The sequence below is a fragment of the Arvicola amphibius genome, chromosome 2 (genome assembly GCF_903992535.2).
Source record: "Arvicola amphibius chromosome 2, mArvAmp1.2, whole genome shotgun sequence".
In the NCBI taxonomy this organism is placed as follows: domain Eukaryota; kingdom Metazoa; phylum Chordata; class Mammalia; order Rodentia; family Cricetidae; genus Arvicola; species Arvicola amphibius.
In genome coordinates this window covers 180,111,882-180,136,411 of record NC_052048.2, presented here as the reverse complement: position 1 = coordinate 180,136,411, position 24,530 = coordinate 180,111,882, and the positions used below count along the sequence as shown (strand labels likewise).

The 24,530-nt window shown below is 42.5% G+C and overlaps 1 protein-coding gene across 1 annotated transcript in view; it reads left to right on the top strand.

Moving 5' to 3' along the window:
• The first annotated feature begins 2,440 nt into the window (after window positions 1-2,440).
• Window positions 2,441-24,530, top strand: part of Chchd3 (coiled-coil-helix-coiled-coil-helix domain containing 3) — a 270,287-nt gene continuing 248,197 nt past the window's right edge. The window contains exons 1-2 of the mRNA XM_038320000.2: window positions 2,441-2,686; window positions 16,793-16,880. Coding sequence (XP_038175928.1) covers window positions 2,606-2,686; window positions 16,793-16,880 — 169 coding nt within the window. The 5' untranslated portion in view covers window positions 2,441-2,605. The remainder of the gene's footprint in view (window positions 2,687-16,792; window positions 16,881-24,530) is intronic.

Genomic DNA, 24,530 nt, shown 5'->3' with positions numbered 1-24,530 from the left:
GGGCTTGTCAGTTGCAGTGTCTGGAAATACGCTGCGTTTTTACTTTGATCTTATACGCTGCGACCTTGCTGAACTTTAAAAACAATTTCTTTCTTTAGCAGAGTCTTTGGGATTTTTCTATTTATAAGATCGGGTCATGTGTGACAGAGGCAATTTTACTTCTTTCTTTCCATCTGGATGTTTTTATTCTGCTTACGGCCCCTGCCTCAGCCCTCTGTAGTCTGCTGTGACGCTTCCCGGTTCAGACTCATTACCCGAGCTGCTCCGCTTCTCTTTTTGTATGCTGTGAATTTCACATTTAAACTTGAGAAAGTGATACCAAAAATAGAGAAAAGGGAGACAGAATCTGAGTGGTTCAAGTTGAGGTTTTGCTTTTTGTTTGAGCCAAGCTTTGCATTCTCCTGCCTGCATTTCTGGCTAGTAAGTGTTGCCTTCGGGTTAGCTGACCACGAGGAAGCTATAACCAGGGAGAAAAGGAGGCCGCTGGTTCTCCCTGGTTCAGAAAGAGGTGGATAGAAATGATTGACCTTGGAATTCATACAGGGAGAACAATATTGTCACTGTAGGCATTTCCATCCCCCCAAGAAAGAAGATGTATTATTATTTTTTTAAAAAAGGTTTCTTTAGTGTTGTTTGAGATGGACTAGGAATTTGGAAGCATTTTGGATCCTCTGCTGAGAAGATCACTATTAAATGCATTTTGTTCCCTAACTGAAGGCATCCACTTCCTTCCCGCATTTGACTGTCTTCGTTGTTAACAAGTGGAGTTTTTATCTCTCTACTCTCCGTATGGAAGCCTTTCATTTTGCAAGTATTTACTGAGCAACTATTATATGTAGCATCCCCAATACATGCTGTATATGTTGTAAGAAGTGACATTGTGTTTGTGGAGGGGGAGGACCCACTGTAAAGAATGTCAATCCCTGGGTGTTTGGGTTTCCGCAGAAGAAAGTTTAACTGGGATATAACTCGAGGACAAATAAAGGAGCAGAAAGTCTCCAAACCGCGAGATAATATAGTGTGATTCAGAGGCACATACGTTGAAAAGAACGGCCTGATGAGACGTAATGAGCTTTGTGCTGCTGACCAGCGATGCTGGGATGGGAGACACATAGCTTCTGCTGTGCGGATTCTGACACACTCACAACTTCCTGAAGCTCAAAACTGTTCCTTCAACGTTGTGGATCCCTCTGGCAGAAGAGGATGCCATGGTATGCTGTCTTCTTTTATGCTGAAAAGGACGAATTGAAGAAAGCATTCCTATAAAGGGCATTCCGTCCCCTCCCATTCCCCCTTCCCATCTGCCTTCTCCCTTTCCTCTCTTTGCTTCCCTGTCTCCTCCACCCTCTTTCTTCCCTCTCTTCCTTTCTCTTTCCTCACACAGCTAGGGTTGTGTGCATTGTACATACAACTGACCTAATTTACAGCCCCATCCACCTAACTTTTAAAGAATATTATCTGCCTCGGTAAATCTAGGATCATATTTTATTTTTATCAACAGTGTTTAGCAAAAGCAAAGCAAAGCAAAGCAAAACAACAACAAAAAACTGAAATACATGGATAACTACATTTATTATTATTATTATTAATTTATAATTTATTTATTTATTCCTTTATTCATTCTTTCATTTATTTATTTATTTATTTTTATTTTTTATGCAGGTAAAGTACCAAACTAGAAACTTTCCAAAACAGAGACACCTCAACTTCGTCTAACGCGGAATTAATTCCTTCACAAATTTATGCCACCTTTGGTGACTACTTTTCTCTGCCTAATTGTCTGGTGATCTAACTTATGAAGGAGCAGGAGAGACACAAACGTGGGAAACAGCGTTCTGACTGCATGCTTGGTGTAAATATTTTTTTCTATGTATTTTTGTGCACATATTTAAAGCCCTCACATTTAAAGTTTCACTTCACCCAGACTAGCAAATACATAGGCCATGAGATAGGAGCATAAGCAAATGTAGTCTCTGCCCCTTAAAGTTTAAGACTAAATAGCAAAATAAGTTTAGTGACAGAGGTTTGAGGAATGTAAGAATTGCTTGATTAGGGGAGTGTATCTCTCACATCTAGCTTTCAGTTGTTTGGACAGCCACTGCCTAACTTAATTGACCTAAGTTTCCAGAGTAAATTGCAAAATACGTTGATGGGTGACCAAACCTCCTTGAAAGTAGACCAGTTAGAGGCCTCCAGGTTTGTCAAGACTACAACTCCCAGAATGCTCTACGCCCTATGCACACTCTGGAGCAACCATCACGCCAGATGAAGACTACAATTCCCACTATTCTCAGAGGCTCCGGAAGCTACGTTAAGTACCACCTGTTGCCATAGCATCCGGGTCCGGAGCCACCAATCCTTGAGCATCTTCCGATAAGAGGCGGGTAAATTGCTTCTCTGGCCAACCCGAGACACCGCACTCCTGGCACGTGACCGGAGGAGGCGGGTCTTTGGAACCGGCGCCTTCTCCTTGCTTCTTGGGGTCGTGGCCTTGCTCCTGCAGGGCAAGGGAAGCGTTCCCGGGCTCTCACGCGCAGGTGTGCGCGTGGGTCCTGACGTGCTCGTGGGTCCACGCGCGGACTCAGCGGGGACAGAAGCAGGAGCCATGGGCGGGACCGCCAGCACCCGCCGGGTCACCTTCGAGACAGATGAGAACGAGAACATCACGGTGGTGAAGGGCATCCGGGTGAGTGCCGTGGGCGGGCGAAGGGCAGCCCCTGAACTCGGACCCCGACGCTCAGACGTGCCTGGGACCGCTGCACCTGCTTTCTCCGTTCTCGGCTCGCGTGCTGTCCCGCCAGAAGTCGGGCTCTCTCTCTCTCTCTCTCTCTCTGGGAAGAAGCCGGTAGTTTGAAGAATCGGAACGTCCATTCAGAGAAAGTTCTTGGTTGTGTGCCAGGCTTCAGGCACTGTGCTAGGGCAGATGGGGGTGCCAGGTCACCACATCCGTCCTTGCTCACTAGTTGCAGGACCTAGTTGCAACTCTTGCTTCACCGTGCTGGTTAGTTCAGGACCCGAACCCTGCTTTCTCATGCACCTCTCTCTCTCTCTCTCTCTCTCTCTCTCTCTCTCTCTCTCTCTCTCTCTCTCTCTCTCTCTCTCTCTCTCTCTCTCTCTCTCTCTCAGGGTGCACCCTTATTTGCCTCTGCCATTCATTGCCCCTCTTCTGGTATCACCCCTTTTCCCAACACATGCATACACTCCTGCATTCAAGTCATTCCTGGCTCTGCTGGCTGGCTAACTTCTGGCTCCTTCCCTCCCTCCTGATAATGTCGTTTTCCCAGGCGCCTCCGCTGTGGTTTGTTGGCCCAAGTTTTGAACCAGGCCCAGTTACTACAGGCCTGCTACTGTCTGCCCAGCCCGATAGGGGCAGAGGTCAGTGCAGTTCTTCAAGGTTGGTAGAACTAAGACAGTCAGTTCTGAGGGCTACGTTGTAGAGACTTTTTAAATACCCATTGTGTGGACTTAATACATGAACTGAAACTTGAGTTTTCTCTAGGGTGTCAGTATCCGGGCACTGACTTCATTAACACTCTTCTCTGCACCTGACTTTGGAGCATCATGGTTTGGGAAGTACGCTTGTACCTAGGAACCAAAGCGCTCTGACTTCTGAAGGCTTTAGAGTATTTCATGTTTTCTGTCTGTTTTTACACAACTACTATTAGTCTGTGAACTATGTAAGATACCTTTTGGCATTTGTTACAAGGAAATAAAACTTTAAAAAAACATTTCAAGTGTTTAAAAACTTCTTCCTCTGAAACTTGTTACCTCGAAAAGAACTTACTAAAGTTTTCCTGGCAGGAACTCCAAACTGTAGACCCGAGGCTTCGGTCTGTGGCCAGCAGTTCTCACTGTGCTAGTCAGTGCTAGAACTGCCAGGCTGCATTCTTTGCCTTTTTGGCGTTTAGTTGGTACTTTTTGTGGGAAGGTAAGAATTAATGCAAACTTGAGTTTTATACAGATTGGAGGAAAAAAAAAAACACGTTGTCTCTAGGCTTTGAATGTTACACAACAGAGTGCAAAGCTTGGGAAAAAAAGTAAAAGAAAATCTCAGGTTAAAAGATTTGGTTAGAAAATGCAGTGCGTGTCCTCATGTTTCAGTACAGACACAGTAGTGACACAAAACGAATTGAAAGAGTTTGGCCTCAGTGTAGAGATTTAGATAAAATATCAGATAATGTTGAGTCATAGGCGTGGCAGTAGGGATGGGTCTTAGGTTCAAGTGGTGAGATTGTTTTTAAAGGACTTTTGTAAACTCTTTTTTTTTTTTTTAAAAAAAAAAAAACCATATCCTCAGTTATGCAACTTGAAGCAAGCTTCCTTTCTCATAGATACATTTTATCTCTGCTGTTACAGTCCAGGCATGGCAGCCCTATTTTGCTTTGTATCCCACTCTTCTGCAAGTGCCATTGGCCAGGTTTCTTTGCTTCCTGGTCTTTCATTGATGGCCTGTACTCTCCCTTGGCTTCCTTCAGTTTTCTCCTCTCCAGACTGGTGGAGCCTCGTACCTGGATACTCACTTATCTCTGTCTTTTCCAGCTCGGAAGTTGTTTGAGGTTTTTGCCCCATCATTGTTTTGAGAACAAATGTAGCCTGTTGCAGTTTCTTCCCAAACTGGTAAGCTGTTGAACTGTGAGGTCATTGTGGATTCTTTGAGGTCATGCACAGGAGAAAGCTAACTTGGAATTCAGCAGACATGCGTAGTCTGTGGCTCTGGACAAGTCACTTCTCTGAGGACACATGCTTACCCCTAAGTTCGAATGTATTACTTCCTTTGGTTAGGGTAGGAGGATGCGGTGTGTAAAACTCCTGATGAATTGTAGACCTTTAGTTTACTATTAGCAGTACTAGTGTTACTATTTTGTGGCTCTGGGAATTGAACTTAGGTCCTCACATGTGGCTAAACAAATGCTCTACCATTGAGCTGTATTCCCAGCCTGCTTTGTAGATTTATAAATAAAGAGCGGTCATTATGATGGGGTTCCTTTCACATTTAAAATTCTAGAGTTCCGTGAAAGTGCATTGGGACCCAACAAACCTGGCTTCAGATCTTTGCTCTGAGGTTAGCATAGCTTACGACGGCATGGGAAAGTCGCCCATGATCGCGTCTCCCTATCTGGTGTTTCTGTGGAACTTCATGTTAGTGAGAATGTGGCACGTGTGTTCCTGGCCCTGTGCTTTGTCAGTGTTTGCACTTAGAGCGCTAGCTTGGAGTTCTGCAGGAGAGCTGAAGCTTAAACCCGGAGAGCACAGCAGAACTAAACCGGAGGGCATGCTGTACCCCATGAGAGAGAGACCTATAGGCCGGAGCGAGAGTCTGTTCTTGTGGGAGGCTTGTAAATCTCTCTTAGCTGCTCTTGATGGTTTTCTTGGCTTCCACCAGTCATCTTGTTTGCTTTCCAGGCGCGAGAGCAGCATTCTTATCAGGTGAGCAAGGCTTTGTCTTTAGGCAGTTGTTAAAACGCGGACAGATGCCTGGTGGTGGTGGCATGTGCCTTTAATCCCAGCATTCGGGAGACAGAGGCAGGAGGATTTCTGTGAGTTCAAGGCCAGCCTAGTCTACAAGAGCTAGTTGCAGGGCTGTTACACAGAGAAACCCTGTCTTGAAAAAGAAAACAAACAAATAATAAATAGGTTAATGCAACTTGATTGAAGAAAGGTTTTCAAATTTTGATCCATTTTATAATGTTTAGGATCATCAGTTAAGAAAAATAAGTATGCTAATAATTCCGTACTCACTCCTGGGAAACTAGTTTGTGTTCTGTTCCATTGACGGGAATAGTAATTTCATCTTCAGTTATCCTAATATAGAGAGTAGCATTTAGTGAGTAGCAGAAAACTCACTAAGTAGGTTGAGTTTATTAATAGATGATGAGTCTGTTTATTTATTTTTTTGCTGAGATGCTTATAGAGTGCACTTAAAGGACCTGCTTACAATGTCAAGTTTCCAGTCTTTTCTAGCTGACAGTTGCTACTTTTCATGTCTTATATATATGGCCCTGCTCTTTCCTTTATTCTGAGCAGTTGCTAGTACTTTTCTGCCCTCTGTAAAGTAGCCTCTATTCTTACACCTGGTTGTGATTATGCATATGAAACTACTCATGTGGCTTGGATGAAGGATTACTCTCTCTTGCCTTGTACTTTCTCTGTCTCAAATACCTTTTCTCATGATAGAAAAATAAGCGTTTTTATTACTCACATGTGCTTAATAGGATTTTGTGCCCACCTGCTGTGCCTGCTTAGAAAGTGTGTTCAGGACCCCGTCTTTCACGCATTTATCTGAAGCATCTGAGCTGTGAGTGAACTCTTCCAGAGCAAATGTCAACTTCAATAAGTATCATTTTCAAAGTTACACTTATCATGGTTCCTGGCGTAATGAGTCTCTGCAGCTGGCCTTGACGCTGGAGCTGACATCCGCAGGAATAGTCAGCCCTGTGCGTTCCTTAAAACACACCATGCACTTTGGGAGGTGTTGGCAGCTGAGAGTCCATTCGGAATGAAGAGATTCTAAATGTGGGGTGCTGTAGAGGGCTCAGCAGCGAGCGTATTGGCCAGGATCACACATTTATTTGGTTAGTCATAGGGACTGTGTGAGTAATTTAGTTTCAGCTTTAGGTTCTGTGAATGTCTTGGGCCATCTTAAGCTTTCAAGGATTCAGAACACAAGTAACGAGCTAAATATGAACTGAAGATCACATGGTTTACAGAAATGAGTCTGTGTGTTCCCTGCCACCCCGTTTTCTAACAACATGAGAGAACTGACAGTTTGGTGTCTGTGCCTTAAAAAGGTGGTGGGGGAAGCAGTGCTCACAGAAAGTGATCTGATCTTACCTGGACGGAAAACTAAGAGAGACATTTGCTCTGTTTTCTTTAAGGCAATTTGATAAGAAACAGCCGAAGAAAGGAGCTTCAGTTGTGAACTGTTCTGTGTCATGTGGCTCCGGCCTTCACCATCTCAAAGATAACTTGAGTGTTCCCTTCTGATAGCAGACTTTTGCTTTGTTCTCTTATTTAGTGTCTTGGATCTGAAAACATGCTGAGCTCTGGATTGGTGGGGGGTATGTTTGTGCAAACTTTGGGTAAGACCAAACAGTGAGTGGGAAGAGGTAAGTGGGATGACTAGAAGATACTCACCATGTCCTGTGGAGCCTCTGGTGTGAGGCAGACAGTGGCCAGGTTCTGCCTGCTCAAGTGTCTGAATAGGGTAGGTAGGCAAGGCCGCCTGCTTCTGCCAGCAGGCCTGCTTGTTCCGATCACCCTTACTTGTGGTTCTTTTGCTGTACAGACCACTGTGAGCTCTGTGAGGTATGGACTCTGCCCTAACAATACAGTGAGCACAGAGTTCGTGTACATTGAATTAGTCCATGGACTCCAAAGTCCAGGGGCCCCTGGGTGTAATTTGTAGCATCAGTATGTGTGTGAGGGGTTTACTCCACGTTTGGTGTTTGGATGGAGAATCCAAAGGCAGCGAGTAGACAGGTGGAGCAGAGAAAGGTCAGCAAGTGGGGAAGGACAGATGTGTTTCCTGGAGTCTCCTCTTAGGCTGCTTGTCCAGATCTTCCTGAAGCTTGTGTGGTGTCTTTGACCCCGCCTCTGCCCAGCCTGGGTCAGCTTTCCTCACAGAAGAGCTGGGCTGTTCTACAGCTATGGGCTGTGTGTATGACCTTGACCAGTGTGGTTCAACTTGTCTGCTGCCTCCTGAGTGCGCGCCTGTTCTCAGGAGATCAGGTGAGACCTGAGCTTTCCTCATACTGGAGCTGCGGTATCCAGCTAGCTGGGGACAGGTAATAGTGCTCAAGTCAGGAGAACAGCCGCAGTTCTTGGGCTGCTGTTCCTACCAGTGCACCTCAAAGGCCTAAGAACTCAGCTGGGGAGGAACAGGTGCAGAGCGGCTCTGAACCAGCCAGCCTGCAATATGCTTACCATGGATTCTTTGGGTGACATTTACATATGTTTGGGTACATGTGACCGGAACCTACTTTGAGAAATGTTTTGATTGGTGTTAGAATGACTTTGAGTAGCAATGTGGAGGCATCAGAGAAACCACAAAAGCAACAAAAGGTTAACAAATACTTGAAAGATACATTCTACTTCTATGCCCCAAAAGAATAGGAAAGAAAACCCAAGACAGCTGCTGGTAAGAACTCCAGCCTCATCCTCAGCCCCACGTGGAGAGGAGCTCCATGTAGGCCCGGTGGTGAGGATAAACTAGAAGACAGATTCTGTGGCTATCGCTGCATGAGTAACCATTCTAGCAGATAGTCATGGTGTATATGCTACAATCCCCTTATAGCCCAGTGGCTGAGACTTTGACCTCTTGGAGGAAGTGAGGTGGCTAACCTCTTATTTTTCTGAGCTAACCTTTTCTGTTTGAAGGGTGATGTTTAGGGATTAAAAGAACGTTCACAGTTGCTGTAGAAAGTTGTTAGTATACATTTTGAAGGGAAGAGATAGAGTATTTAGAAAATACAGGTCAGTGTTTATAGCTGACATTTGTGTTTTAGCTAACACGTCTGACCACTTATAGTTGCATGTGATTTTAATGTTGCAATTCTTTGATTTTGGATTGAAATATAGAAATGTAAATTAGAATGTAAAAGTTACTGCACGTGTGAATTATGTAAACTGATGAGCTTTATATACTGGCTTTATAATATGATATATTGTATGTGTACTATGGTATATCAACTTCGTAGTGTTTGGTGATAATATGTAATATGTAGTGATTAATTTTTAATGTTTTATTTTTAGTTTGTGAGAATCAAGCCTAGGGCTTTGTGTATGGACTACTTTAGACCCTGTCTCAAAAAACAAAAAAAACAAGCAAACAGACAAAAAAATAAAGTGTTCTGCTGTTGAGCTCTGGCCCCAGCCATCTAGAGTTATGTAGAATATATTGTAACATTAATACATTATTATGAAATATATGGTATGTATGAATTAAATGTGTTATATATCATTTATGTAATATATGTCACTTATATAATACATATCGCTTAAAGTAGCTATGGGCTTCAGAAATGAAGGCCCATTTTCTCTCGTGAGAGGAAATGCCTTTATCATATGTGGGAGATTGGTGGGGTACCCTGCTGAAAGAGCGTGTGATGGAGATTGGGGCAGCCACTGCTGGGCTCTGTGCTCCTGAACCTGGATGTTACTCAGCATCACCGGGGATGGAGAGGATTGGGGTTGGTGTGAACAAAGCTTTTCAACTTCGTAGATAAAGTTCAGGTTTATCCAGCAGCTGCACTCGGGAAACATGTAGCCAGACTCTGGGCTCCTGCCTGTCTTCCAGTACAGTGGAAGTGAAGGCAGAAGGATCCGGGGTTGAAGATCATTCTGAGCTACATAGTGAGTTTGAAGTTCACCTGGACTACTTTAGACCCTGTCTCAAAAAACAAAAGAAAACAAGAAAACAGACAAAAAAAATAAAACCGTATGTAGCAAGGGCTGTTGGTGATGTAGGTCTGAGGTCGGTAGGGCTGGAGGCCCAGGACTCAGCCCCTAGAATCACAAAACAAAGAAATGAAGGAACAAGAAAAGATGCCTCTGACGCTGGTGGCTCAGGACTCCAAGCCTCTGGGTACATTGGTTTCTTGGTGTGACTGGTCTCTAAGAAAGGAATCATGGCCTTTTCTCTAAAGAGCACAATTCTTGAGTTGCTTTTCCTTTCCTGTCTCACTTCTGCTTCTATTTGGGCCCTGAGGCAGATCAGATGTACCTGTTAAGGTGTAGACAGTTCACACGGTATCTCGAGGCCTTGCTTTAGGACTTGGTGTGTGGAGTATTTGTAGGACAAATGCTCCGTGTCATGGAACGGCAGAGTGTCAACACACAGGGGAAGTACTCTTCACTGGAGTATTTGTATCAGATGTAGAGGGCGCAGGGACCCAATAGCTCTGCTGTTCAGACACTGTTGGAATTGAATGCAGAATTAGTTTGGTGAGTGATTGCATTTGGATATTGACTTCGTCTTAAGGGATCTAGTGGGAAGGAGGCAATGGTGGCAGAGATAACAGCAGCCATCTATGGTGGGGAGTCTTTGGGTGTGGAGTATAAAGGGAGAAACTGGAAGTTAAGGTTGGAGAATTAACTACCATCCAGTGAGAAGTGAGCTGAGGGAAGAAGTGCTAACAGTTCAGTTGATATTTAGGCTTCAGGAAGTCCTGGGTAAGAAAACAAGTTGAGGTAAGCGTTAAGACAGCCCCTTTTCTGCCTTGGGATTCTGGGTGGAGGGGTGGTGTTAACTCTGTAAAAGGAAATGGGAGGAAGAAAGCACAGGTTCCGTTTTGGGTATGCTGGGTATGAGTCTGTCTGAGGGCAGCTGTTTAGTAAGTAGCTAAATGTGTCGAATGATGGTTTTCAGGGTGCCGAGTTTAGAGTTCATGAATTCATCAGCAGCAGTTAAGGAAGGCTTGGCTGAATGTGGTGGCAAATATGTCTGTCAGCCCTGCACTAGGGAGACTGAGGCAGGAGTCATTAGATTGACAGATTACCAAGAGCGCATGGAAAGACAGAGAGTGAGGGCAAAGAAGAGTGTGAGCCCCACGGCCTTGAGGCCAGGGAGCAGGGAAAGCCTGGGAGAGCGTGAGACTTGGACAGCTAGAGCCCTCTGAAAGGTGGTGGGCGGTGGGCGAGAGGTTAGAAAGGCTCTGGGCTCCTAGGAGGGCAGTGACGATGGGGTGGGGCTAGGTGCCAAGGGAAGCCGAATGGGTAGGTGCGTTAGGAATATATACTAGTTTATATAGATATAGTGTAAAGGATTACCGCCGGTGACTTTTACCAGAATGCTTTTGTACTTGCACTGAGAGTCAAGGCCAGGCAGTGATGAGCAGAGGAAGTGGAAGTTAGAAGGACCTCTGTGGAGGGCATTACTCTGTTCCTCCAGCCAGAAGCTCCTCATTGACCCCAACAAGGGTCCTGGTTGACCTCTGCTTTGCTTCCATGTGTTATCAGATGTTGAGTGTGGTACTGAAGTGGGGCATTTGATTTTGACCTTGAGAGTTGGACTTGAGTTGGAACCCAGCTTCACTGCTGTGAGACTGATCTGGGAGCTGGTATTCGCTGGCAGTCATTTTCTTGCTCACTTACTTATCTAACAGAGATAATGCCAGTAGTTAGCACCCAGGCTTGTAAGGCTTAGATGAGGAAAGCACTAGGGTAGAGATGACAAGAAGTAAGCACGAAGTCTGCCTTGGCAATTTTGAATCCTAAATACCTTGTAGACATGTATTATTTTTGAGACAGTCTTTTCATACAGTTCAGACTGACCTTGAACTCTTGTTCCTCATTTATCTGCCTCCGTGGTGCTGGGATTACAGGCATGTGCTATCATGCAAGGTCCTAAATATCTTTTGAATGTGTTAGCTATTGTATTACCAAAATAGCCCCTCCTCCCCACAACTTTACTGTAGAGTAATTTATATGCCTCCAAATGTACTTGCATTAACTAGACAGGTCAGTAGTTCTTTTTTTTAAATTGATTTTTATTGAGCTCTACACTTTTCTCTGCTCCCCTCCCTGCCTCTCCCCTCCTCTTCAACCCTCTCCCAAGGTCCCCATGCTCCCAATCTACTCAGGAGATCTTGTCTTTTTCTACTTTCCATACAGGTTAGATCCATGTATGTCTCTCTTAGGGTCCTCGTTGTCTAGGTTCACTGGAATTGGATTTGTAGGCTGATTTTCTTTGCTTTATGTTTAAAAACCACTTATGAGTGAGTAAATATAATAATTGTCTTTCTGGGTCTGGGTTACCTCTCTTAAAATGATGTTTTCTAGCTCCATCCATTTCTATGCGAATGGATGTTATTTTTTTCTCCATTATATAAATGAACCACATTTTCCTTATCCATTCTTTTGGTCAAGGGACATTTAGGTTGTTTCTAGGTTCTGGCTATGACAAATAATGCTGCTATGAACATAGTTGAGCACATGTCCTTGTGGCACGATTGAGCATCCTTTGGATATATACCCCAAAGTGGTATTGCTGGGTCTTGAGAAAGGTTGTTTCCTAATTTTCTGAGAAATCGCCACACTAACATCCAAAGGGGCTGTACCATTTTGCACTCCCACCAGCAATGCAGAAGTGTTCCCTTTTCCCCACAACCTCTCCAGCATAAGCTGTCATCAGTGTTTTTGATCTTGGCCATTCTTACAGGTGTAAGATGGAATCTCAGAGTTGTTTTGATTTGCATTTCTCTGATGACTTAGGATGTTGAACATTTCCTTAAGTGTCTTTCAGCCATTGTAGATTTCCTCTGTTGAGAGTTTGCTGTTTAGGTCTGTACTCCATTTTTTAAAATTGGATTATTTGTTCTTTTGATGACCAATTTCTTGAGTTCTTTGTATATTTTGGAGATCAGACCTCTGTCTGATGTGGGGTTGGTGAAGAGCTTTCCTTTCTGTAGGCTGTTGTTTTGTTTTGTTGACTGTGTCCTTTGTTTTACAGAAGCTTTCAGTTTCAGGAGGTCCCATTTATTAATTGTTTCTCTTAGTGTCTGTGCTGCTGGGGTTATATTTAGGAAGTGGTCTCCTGTGCCCATGCATTCAAGTATACTTCCCACTTTCTCTTCTATAAGGTTCAGTGTATGGCTGACTTTATGTTGAGGTCTTTGATCCATTTGGACTTGAGTTTTGTGCATGGTGATAGATATGGATCTATTTTCATTCTTCTACATGTTGATATCCAGTTATGCCAGCACCAATTTTTAAATATGCTTTCTTTTTTTTCATTTGATATTTTTTCTTTGTAAAAAATCAGGTGTTCGAAAGTGTGTGGATTAATATCCAGGTCTTTGATTCGGTTCCATTGGTCCTCCTGTCCGTTTTTATGCCAATACCAAGCTGTTTTCATTACAGTAGCTCGGTAGTAGAGTTTGAAGTCAGGGATTGTGATGCCTCCAGATGTTCTTTTACTGTACAGGATTGTTTTGGAAATCCTGTTTTTTTTGCTTTTCCATATGAAGTTGAGTATTGTTCTTTCAAGGTCTATTAAGAATTTTGCTGGGATTTTGATGGGCATTGCATTGAATCTGTAGATTGCTTTTGGTAAGATTGACATTTTTATTATGTTAATTCTACCTACCCAAGAGCACTTTCTTGTGTCTTCTTCAATTTCTTTCTTCAAAGATATAAAGTTCTTGTCATACAAGTCTTCCACTTGTTTGGTTAGAGTTACTCCGAGATATCTCATGCTATTTGTGGCTACTGTGAAGGGTGATGTTTCTCTGATATCTTTCTTGGCCCATTTATCATCTGTGTAAAGGAGGCTTACTGATTTTTTTTTTTTTTTTTTAGTTAATCTTGTATCCTGCTATGATACTGAAAGTGTGTATGAGTTGTAGAAGTTCCTTGGTAGAATTTTTGGGGTCGCTTATGTAAACTATCATAACGTCAGCAAATAGTGAGAGTTTGACTTGTTTTTTTCTCATTTGTATTCCCTTAATCTCCTTTTGTTGTCTTATTGCTTTAGCTAGGACCTCAAGAACTATATTGAATAGATATGGAGAGAGTGGACAACCTTGTCTTGTTCCTGATTTTAGTAGAATCGCTGGGAGTTTTTCTCCATTTAATTTGATGTTGGCTGTTGGCTTGCTGTATATTGCCTTTATTATGTATAGGTATGTTCCTTGTATCCCTGCTCTCTCCAAGACCTTTATCATGAAGAGAGGTTATATTTTGTTGAAAGCTTTTTCAGCATCTAATAAGATGACCGTGTGGTTTTTATTTTCAGTTTGTTTATATGATGGATTACGTTGACAGATTTTTGTATACTGAACTATCTCTGCATCTCTGGGATGAAGCCGATTTGATCATGGTGGATGGCTTTTTTGATGTGTTCTTGGATTCGGTCTGCCAGTATTTTATGAGTATTTTTGCATCAATGTTCATGAGTGAGATTGGTCTGTAATTCTCTTTTTTAGTAATGTCTTTATGTGGTTTGGGTATTAGGGTAATTGTAGCCTCATAAAAAGTTTGGCAATGTTCCTTCTGTTTCTGATATGTGGAACAATTTGAGGAGTATTGGTATTAGTTATTCTTTTAAAGTCTTGTAGAATTCTGAGCTGAAACCATCTGGTCCTGGGCTTTTTTTGGTTGGGAGGCTTTTAATGACTGTTTCTATTTCTTCAGCAGTTATAGGTCTGTTTAATTTGCTTATCTGATCTTGATTTAATTTTGGTAAGTGATATTTGTCCAGAAAGTTTTCCATTTCCTTTAAGGTTTTTTTTTTTTTGTTTTTTTTTTTTTTTTTTTTTTTTTTTTGGTTTTCGAGACAGGGTTTCACTGTGGCTTTGGAGCCTGTCCTGGAACTAGCTCTTGTAGACCAGGCTGGTCTCGAACTCACAGAGATCCGCCTGCCTCTGCCTCCCGAGTGCTGGGATTAAAGGCGTGCGCCACCAGCGCCCGGCTTCCTTTAAGTTTTCCAGTTTTGTGGAGTATAGGTTTTCGAAATATGACCGGATGATTCTCTGGATTTCCTCATATCTGTTGTTATGTCTCCCTTCTCATTCCTGATTTTGTTAATTTGGATATTCTCTCTGCCTTTTGGTTAGTTTGGATAAAGGTTTGTTCATTTTGTTGATTTTTCTTGCAGAACCAACTCTTTGTCTCATTTTTGTTTTCTTTGTATTGTTTGTATTGTATTTGTATTGTTTGTATTGTATTGTATTGTTTGTATTGTATTTGTATTGTATTGTATTGTTTGTATTGTATTTGTATTGTTTGTATTGTATTTGTATTGTTTGTATTGTATTTGTATTGTTTGTATTTTTGTATTGTTTTCTTTGTTTCTATTTTGTTGATTTCAGCTCTCGGTTTGATTATTTCCTGCCCTATAGTTCTTTTGGGTTAGTTTGCCTCTTTTAGTTCTAAAGTTTTCAAATGTTCTGTTAATTCACTAGTGTGGGATTTTTCCAGCTTCTTTATATAGTTATTTAGTGCTATGGAGTTCCGTAGTTCTTAAAATAACCACTGTTAAAGTGACAGTTTCATAATTGGAGCAAGGCCTTGAGTTCTTTTACAATTAATCCATGCTCCCATCTCTGCCCTAGCTAACTTTGTTTTTTGATGCTCTACTTATAGAATTGTCTTTTCTGGATGTTTCAGATAAATAGACTCAACATGGCCAAATCCCAGCATTTGGGAGGTGGATGCTGGAGGTTTGAGGCTAACCTGGGCTACATAGTGAGGTACCCATCTCAAAACAAAAGGAAGTAATTTTGTATTGTGTGATCTTTGTTATTTGACTATTTCCATTTAACTTTATGAGTCTGGGTTTGTACATGTAGCTTTTACTGGAACTTCATTCCTCTTTATTACTGAACTGTATTCTGTGCTGTGGATGTATAATGCTTTGTTTATCTGTTCACCAGTAAATAGCCGTTTGTTTGTTTCCACTCTTGCAGTTATGAGTGATGCCTCTGTGCACATCTGTGCAAGGCTTGTGCGGACATATGCTTAATAGCTTCCTAATTGGTCCTTTAGTCTCTGCCAGGGGTCCTTCTTCTGTCCTATCCTGCATCAATCTGTTGTCTACAGTGTAGCCAGAGTGATCTCTCTGAGATGTAAATCTGATTATGTCATTACCCCGCTAAAATATTCAGTGCCTATTGCCCCCTGAAACTTAGCTTGCTATGCTCAAACTGTGTTTACTAAAAGTTTTAAAATCTGAAATATCCGCTTTTTTCTGTAGCTCCTCTTTCTCTGTGCTCACGCATCCATTCCCTTACAGCGGTCATTAGCTGTTTATCCATCCTGTTTCCCACGGTTATTGAGTCTGGGGATACAGTGATGGGGCATCAGAACTTTTGCTCTTCTGTCATTGTCTTCTGTCGTGGGAAAGGTAGACAGGAAGCATGGAGTGCCAGACATTGGTGAGCACAATGAAGAAAACACAAAAGGACAGTGTAGTGACCATGGGACTAGTGACTCAAATCTGTGCGCTGGCGTGGTCCCCAGAGCCTCTGGCTGCAGCCTACTTGATTTCTCCACTTGGAGGTTTAGTGGTGGCAACCCCATTTCACATCCACACTTAATGTGCTTTCTCTGCACTGTCACTTCTTTCTCTTCCTGAGTTCTGTCCATCTTTCCCCGTGAGTCCTCTCCTGACAGCCCGGCTGGATGCACAGCCCATTATGTTTCTGTAGACTTCCATTACAGCTGCTGCAGTCAGGTAGCTCCTTTCTTAAGTGCTTTTTAAGTGCTTTGTCTCTTTATCCCACTTCTCCTGTAGCAGCGATGGTTATGAATCCTCTAAGTCTAGCCTATTCTTGGTACAGAATTTTGCCTACTCAAAGCTGTTGAAAGCAATTGTGTGTTCTTAGTCTTAGGAGGGAGAGAGGTAGTAAGGAAAGGAAGAGAGAGAGAGAGAGAGAGAGAGAGAGAGAGAGAGAGAGAGAGAGAGAGAGAGAGAGAGAGAGAAGGAAGGAGTGAGCTGAGGTCAGTTAATACATACATATATACATACATGTGCATTTGGTAAATATTTACTGAATATATACTGAAGGAGTTTTGGTGGTTGATATTTATGCCAGGATTATAACTTGGTGCACCCCACAAATCAAGAACTGTTATTTGCAGTGGGCACTTAGTGCATGAGAAGAAATAGGGGAGCAGTGCTGTGGGTGTGACTTGGAATTTTAAAACTGGTTTTGCTTGTGCAGTTCTGCAGTTGTTTGTGTGAGTCTAATTGAGTAGGCCATTCGTTATGTAGGATGATGCAGATGTGGGATTACTTGGATGTTATTGTATCGTCTTTTGTTTCTGTCTCATCATTCAGATGTTTCTTTTGCAGCTTTCAGAAAATGTGATCGACCGGATGAAGGAGTCCTCTTCGTCTGGCTCTAAGTCTCAGCGGTATTCCAGTGTTTATGGTGCTTCAGGTATGCTGACATTTTTATTTTAGGGATTCTCATTAAAAAACCCTCAGTAGGGAAAGGCAGTAGGGAAAAACCCTCATTAGGCAGCTGCCCTTTGTCTTTTGGTGTTTGGATGTTCAGCATTGTACAGTGAATGTTAGAAATCAGTATCAAGAGTTTCTTCTAAAGTGTTGCTCTACTGTTAGGTGCACTTTGTGAACTTTCATTTTGCTCATCGAACTCCTAAACCCGCTGCTAAGCTTCATCAGAATGCCATTTCACACCTTTTGTGTGAACTAGTTTGATAGGAGGAATATTAGAGATTAAGGAGTAAATATTTAGTAAATACTTTTTTTTTTTTTTTTAAAGAAAATCCTTAGGGGGAAAAGAACACCTGAAATTAGAAAATACTCATTGCTTCTGAATTATTAAATATCTCAAATATTTTGTTTTCTAGTAATTTTTAAGCTTCTACAAAAGATTTAGTTTGTTTGTTGCTTTAAGCCTCATCATGCATAGGTCTTCTTGGATGAGAAGGAGCTAAAGAGATCCAGTACTTTTCCTCTTCCCTCACCTTCCTGTAGCTCCACCTTAGTGCTCATGTAACAAATAATTACCAAGAACCTGCTGCATGGCCAGCTCGTCTCTTTTTCTCCTCTGGAGACAACCCAGCTTATGTTCGGAAGGTAGGTAGGTGCTCTCCCCCGGACTGCACCCCTAGCCCTTTCCTGCTCTGCTCTGATACCGCCCACGTGGTGACTGGACATGCCACTGGTCGTGAAATGACAGGAACAGCAGTATGCGAGTGATTACTTTTGGACCAAGAGTTTTTGCTTATCTGGCTGCAGGTTGTAAAAGTGAGAAAGATGAGCTGTTGGGTACTTGCCACTGGTGGTGGGGCAGTTGTGACCCTCAAACTGACCATTAAGTTGGCAAATATAACTTGAGCTTCTGATACCAGGCTTAATCAGCAACAGTTTTTGTCTTTCAAAGCCTCTTGTTTTGTAGGAGTGTTGAACAGTCTTATGGTTAATTAACACTGATAAAGGCAAGCATATATCCAACTTAACACAGCTAGTAAATTCCATTTATTCTTCTACAAACCTGCTGCTTTACCCCATCTTTTCCAGGATAGGGTAGATAACCAAACCCTCACCTGGAGCTGCAGTTCATAGCTAAGAATAAGTCTCTATGTGTGACTTATTTGGGAGCTGGTTGGCAGGTCCCCCCAAAAGCCAAAAGAGTAAAACATCAGTATGACCTGCGGAGCCAGGCGTGGCCGGCGTGATAAGCTTGACCTTGAGGAATCTGTCTGTTCCATTTCAGGTTTGACATGACTGCAGGCATGGCTCATGCTCAGCTGTGACCATCCTGGGCACGGAAGACTTAGAGTATCACCTTGTGAGTTAGTGGTCAGATTAGTTCTCACTGAAGAGTAGCTGCTCCTTAACCTTTGACTAGCCTGCAGGAAGCTCGGCTGTGTGGGTCTAGCCTGGGCCTCTCCAGAGCTGGGCATGTCATCAGGTGCTCTAATGATGTGATGAGGCTGTGTGGCTCTGTGTGTGCTGGTGGCTTGTGATGCTCGCTCTGTTCCTTCCACATCACTCATCCTAGGACCGTCAGTACTGAAACCCTGGGGACATTCTGTGGAGGTGTAGTGTCCTTACAGCAGCTTGGGACACAGCTTCGCAGCAGGTGTGGTGCTGGAGGTGTTGACTCTTCATACTTGGGGCAGTCAGATCACTTCTCTGGCTCCGTGATAGAAAGAAGATCTAGTAAGGCTGCGATGTGGTTTCCCTTCTTTCATCTGAAGCCGAAAGGAGAGCTACTAGAATTAGTATAATATTTTGAAGTGATCTTGCCTTTTCGTTAAGAAAACAATTAGACCGGGTGGTGGTGGTGCATGCCTTTAATCCCATCACTCGGGAGGCAGAGGCAGGTGGATCTCTGTGAATACCAGGCCAGCCTGGTCTACAGAGCAAGTTCTAGGGCAGGTTACAAAGCTACAGAGAAACCCTGCCTTGAAAAACCAAAAAAGAAAAAAAAGAAAACAGACCATGATTGTGTAAATTAGCAAACATTGGTTCTTAAAATTTAAAAAAATATGCTATTAGAAGTTCTAATCTCAAAATTTATGTTCTCTTCCAAGTTTTTCTCTTTGGGGTTTTAGCCAGTACACAGTAATAAAGTTCTTATGATTCATAATTCAGATGTGCTATGAAATAATTTTTCAAGTCTACAAAAGTGTATTGATGGAGACGTCACCAGCTTTTTCTGCATTTTCAGTGTCAAGTAAATTATATATAAATGTGAGCTGAATTTTTAATATTTATTAAAATGCTTTCTTTCTTCCAGGACTTATTAATACCATCCCTAGGCTGTTCACTTATGTGAATATAGTGCAGTGTATTTGATGTCGTGAGAACCAGAGGATTTCTGAGTATAAGAACTAAGGTTCCTCATATGTATATGTACACACACACACACACACAGACATGCACACAAACACACACATACATTTTGGAGAATATAATTTATGCTCTACAAAAGTAAGTTTTTTTTTTTTTAAACTTTATTGTAACTTTTTTTCTTTTTTTGAGAAGTCTTGAACCAGATCAATGAATCGTTGTAAGAAGTATTTGCATGTAAAGCTGTTTGGGCAAAATAATATACTTTGTGACACAGCAGATTGCAGGGCCACTTTAAAGAATGAATGTGCTCTAAAGAACTTAACCGTGTCCTTTCTGCCTAGGCTCCTTTGCTCCATTATCGCAACTATGTTGACTTGCTTTTATACCAGCTAATTTTTTCTTAGGTGGACAGAGGGGATGACATTGTGTATAGCTACATACTTACCTTTTTTTTTTTTTAACATCTTGCATCTTTTGATTTTAAAAATCAATGCTAGCTATTGGCCTTTCCTCGTTCATCTTGATCCTGTAGTTTTGCTGGCCTGTGGTGAGGTCAAACCGCTCATGTTTGACCCCAAGAAACTGTCTCCAGATCAATATGAGAAAATCAAACAGGAAATGGTATTAGGAGGCTGTTTATTGGTTTCCTAAGCCACTGGGAACCTGATGAAAATGATAAATCCGGGGTGGGGGGAGACAAATGAGCTCATTCTTATTATTATCTTCACTGTGCAAGTTTCTCTGTAAATTTCTTGTCATTGTGAAAAATAGGAAAGATTTACCGATTTGTGTTAAGCGTATTGCTGAGATCACTAAGTATTTGGCAGCCTTAACAAATTGCAGGAAACCAATTTGAGCAGGAAATAGCACAGCCCAAACTAAGCAGCCAATTTAGGGAAACAGATTCATCTATATGTTGTATGTATTTTTCTCCCAGAATCTGGCCCTTCTGGTTATTTTTAAACAGCTCTTTAAGGCTCATCTAGACACAGCACTGTAGGGAGAGTTCAAAGTCAACAAGTCCTGCTTATTCCTTCGACCGGTGTTTCCACATCTGAGTGAAGAAGGTGCATTGTCTTAGATCTCCTTTGGACATGTGAAACTTTGTGGATGCCAGTATCCTAATCTTTTGCATTACTGTAATGGATAATTTGCCTGGTGTTTCCAAAGCATTAAATCTAATTTCTAATGAGCACATCCAGCTCCTGAAAGACGATCTGTAACAGTCCCTGTGTAATGAATGATGAAGAAAGTTCATGGTTAGCTTCTTCTGTGAACAGGTATCGGCATGGCAGTGATCTTGGATGTCAAAGAACAGTTTGGTCAAGTCACATTTAGCAGGAAGGTGTTGTGCAGTATTTTTGAGTAAAGGAACCAATATGTAAGTGAGGTAGATTGTGTACAGAGTCTGGAAGGCACTTTAGGAAATGAAAGAAGCAGGCCAGAAGCTTGGCTTGCTGTGAAGGGATGTGGGCTTGAGGCAGACCTTGAGAAAGGGATCTGAGGGGTGTTAATGTGGCTTATACTCCCTGTAGAGTCAGTGCATAGACCAGATCAATTCTGATAAGGTTTCCTGGGGCTTAACCAGACTTAAAGAGTTTCATCTTATCCTCTGAGGTCCCAGCAGCTACTGAGAAGTTCCATCTAATTTTAGGATACAAGACTAGAAAATTGCATTAGTTGCTTCTTCCTTCATGTACAACCAGATGTTAACAACATTTTTATGGTTAAAAATAAAGTGCTGATTTTTTTCATTGATATTTTTACATTTAACAAATCTGAGTGGTAAGAATACGTATATTCTACCATTGCACAAAATAAGACCATTTTCCTTTTAAGTGAAAAATTTTAAGCATTTTTATTTATCCTTATTTGGCTCTGTAAGGAACAAGAAAAAAATAAAACGTTCTCAGCTGTGTGAGGTCGGGTGGCACTGTGGGCTCTAGCGGGTGAGTTCTGGCCATGAAGTGAGGTGCTAAGATGGTTTTAATGAAAGTGGCCCCTAGGCTCATGTGTTTGAATGTGCAGCTCCTTGTAGGAGGAGGTGTGTCACTGGGGGTGGGCTTTGAGGTTTCAGAAGACCACATCAGGCCCAGTCTCCCTTGTTTTCACTGCCTGCAACTTGGGGATCAGATGTGAGCTCTCAGCTACTGCCCTGGTGCCATGCTTGCCTTGCCTGCTGCTGCCATGCTTCTGGCAATGATGGTCATGGGTTAACTCTCTGAAACTAAGCAAACCCCCAATTAAGAGCTTCCTTTTATCAGTCACCTTGGCTGTGGTGTTTCTTCACAGCAGGAAAACAGCAACTAAGACAAGTCGTTTCTTGGCAGCGCATGGAATGAGTTGAAACCAGATTGGGAAAGGAAGCCATTTTATGGGAACTTGATGATAAGGCTGCAGGGCTGGGCAGTGGAGAGTCAGGCTCAGCCCTTATCTTCTCATCTGGATCACTCTACTCGGTGTCTTCTGATTCAGTACTCCTGGCCTTACATCTTCTTTTAAGAAACCAACAAAAGTTTAAAATCTTCTTTTCAAGAAGGACTTAGGCTTTTTTGTGTAACAACCAATTCCTGGTAGAAAGTTTATGTTTTAGGGCAGTCTAGGCATAGTGCAAGAGGGGTCACACACACAACAGGTGCAGCGCCAGAGGGAAGGCGTTATAGAGAAAAAGCTTAGCACTTTCTGGACTATCCCGAGTCACTCTTTGCAGTAGTCCCCTGCCATTAGGCAGTTCTGCCTAATGACTTCCTGTTAGTGAATTAAATGCTGGCTCTGTTGCTGTTTAGTAAAGTTTTGGGGTTACTACCTAGTGACCGCTGTAATTTACCACACGGATGTGCTTATGGGTGCTCTGGCTGGCTGGCTTGCTGAGAAGCAGCAGTGGCCCGGGAGGTGCCTGCCTGTGAGGAGTAGAGCAGGAGGGGCCAAAGTGCTACTTGCTGCCAGTCTGCGCGGTCAAGACTAGGACAAAAGAGGAAGCTATTCTAACAGAACACCCTATTTTTGTTACAGTAGATTTTTGGATACTAACTTGAAAGTGATTTTAAGACTGTATTGTATTTTCTCAGAACTATGGGTAAGACAACCAAATAAATCATGGTTATTATTAAAGGCAAAAACTGTAAGTTAGGAATTTGTAATCCCGTGTCAAGATTTATAAAATGCAAGACATTGTCTATATAAACTACTCTGATGGAGTACAGAGAATAAAGACATGCCAATATATAGAAATATTATTTTTGACTTGAATTTTATATGCTAGTTGTAAAATAAATGCCTAATTAGCAATCTTACTGCCTTTCTTGGAATTTGACAGATTTTATAGGGCTTCATTGGGATAGCCCAGATCTCTTAAAACTCTTCCCCGAGAGAGCTTCAGATGTGCATTTTCCTATTGCTTGTGGAGATATTCAGAATCAATCCATCGACTTTCTAGCTGTCAGCCAAATAATAGGTTATTGTTGTTAATGATGATGTTTTTCTTTTTACAAAACATTTTAGGAAGTAAGGCCTGACACAGCATTTTATTTCTTCATGTTCGCCTCTCCTGTTCCTCTGGTTCATCCATTACTCCTGTATTGGACCTTGTGGGAACATTGTTTGAAAGTTCTTTTTAAACCTGTCTACCCCTAGGGCTTCTTGACACTTGTTGACAGCTATCACTGTACTGGAGGGCCTTGCAAGGCCTTGGGAACCTTGGGAAAGAATTGTCAAACTTTTATAAGGAGTGGCTGTGATGTGCTTGAGACAATTTCCTGGTTCCCCTGAGTGAGCGGATAATTGATATATGTGCTCTAGTTAACCAGCAGCAGATGACTAGAGCTTGCAATTACTTGGTTGCAGGGAAGCATCAGTAGCACTTGGTTACTGTTGTGTGTGGTAGTGAAGTGCATAGTCTCTGGAAGGCCAGCCTCTCATGCTGGTGGTAGCATTGCCGTCCTTTGTCACACTGGGCATGTTGTTGCTCTTACTCTAGGTGTACTTCGCTGTGTGCCATCATCACTATCATGGGGACACCCTCCTTCCTCCTCTGCGTTTGGTTAGACGTTCTCTGGAGTTTTATGGTTTTCCTCATGGCGTCTCTGCCCTGGTAGGACCGTAGTCATTTCTCCCGACTTTGCTCAGACCATCTTGTGCTTGGGGTCCCTTCCTTCAGCCTTACATTTCTCAGTCCACAGCCCCAGTAATCTTTCATTACAATAAGACCAATTATACCTTGATTGAAGGTATGGGAGGCTCCGCCTTCCTCTGGGGAGGACATCTAAGTCTCTTTCAGTCACCATGGTCCTGCAATGTTCTGCTGCCTGGGTTCGTTTCCTCTGTCATCTCCCGGACCCTCCTCTGTCATGCCTCACTGTTTTGTGTGTAACTAGAATCGAAGTCCTCAGTGTCCCTGAACTTGTCCTTTGAGGACATGGACCGTGTTATTCTTTTCTGTCTCTTATTTCCCACCTGGCTAGCCCTGTCCCGCCCCAGTTTCCTTTCTACCCATGTTTATCAGGAGGACTTCTATATACTGTTTTAGCTTTCTTCCTGGAAATCACCCTGTGGGTGATCCCTGGCTGGTAGCCTGGATCTGCTGTGGCCCCACAGTGCCCTGTTGAGCGTTTCCTGTGTAGGAACTCACATACAGTCCCCTAATCGTTCATTACCTGATTCCTTCAGTGACCACAGCTCCCTTTTCTCTGTTCTCTCAGGCCCTCCTTGAGGGCACTGACTTCTGGGTCTCCTTGGCTTCGGTGTTGACAGTCTCTTTGCTATGCTGAGTAGCAGTTGCAGAACTGTGTTTACTATAGGTAAACACAGACCTGTTGAGCCTGTGCTTACACTAACAGGCATAGAAGTCTCAGAGGGTTGGCATGTTTCTCATCTTGCCAGTGTGGACTGCTTAAACAGGATTTTTATTTCATTTTAATGAATTATTTTTGTTTTTCATGCATTAGTGTTTTGTTGCGTGTATGTATATCTTTGTGAGGGTTCTGGATCCAGTGGAATGGAGTTAGAGACAGTTGTGAGCTGGGAACAGTTGTCATGTGGGTGCTGAGAATTAAACCTAGGTCCTCTGGAAGATCAGTCAGTGCTTTTAACCACTCAGCCATCTCTCTTGCCCCTAACCAATAGTTTTTAAAACATTTCCTTTTGGTTCACAAATTTTAGTTACCCTGTCATATTTACTTCATTTTCATTACAGTTACACACCGGTGTGTGTTCTTAACCTCCTGCTTGTTTTAAGGCTTTGAGAGCAGCAACTGTTTGCTGCTCA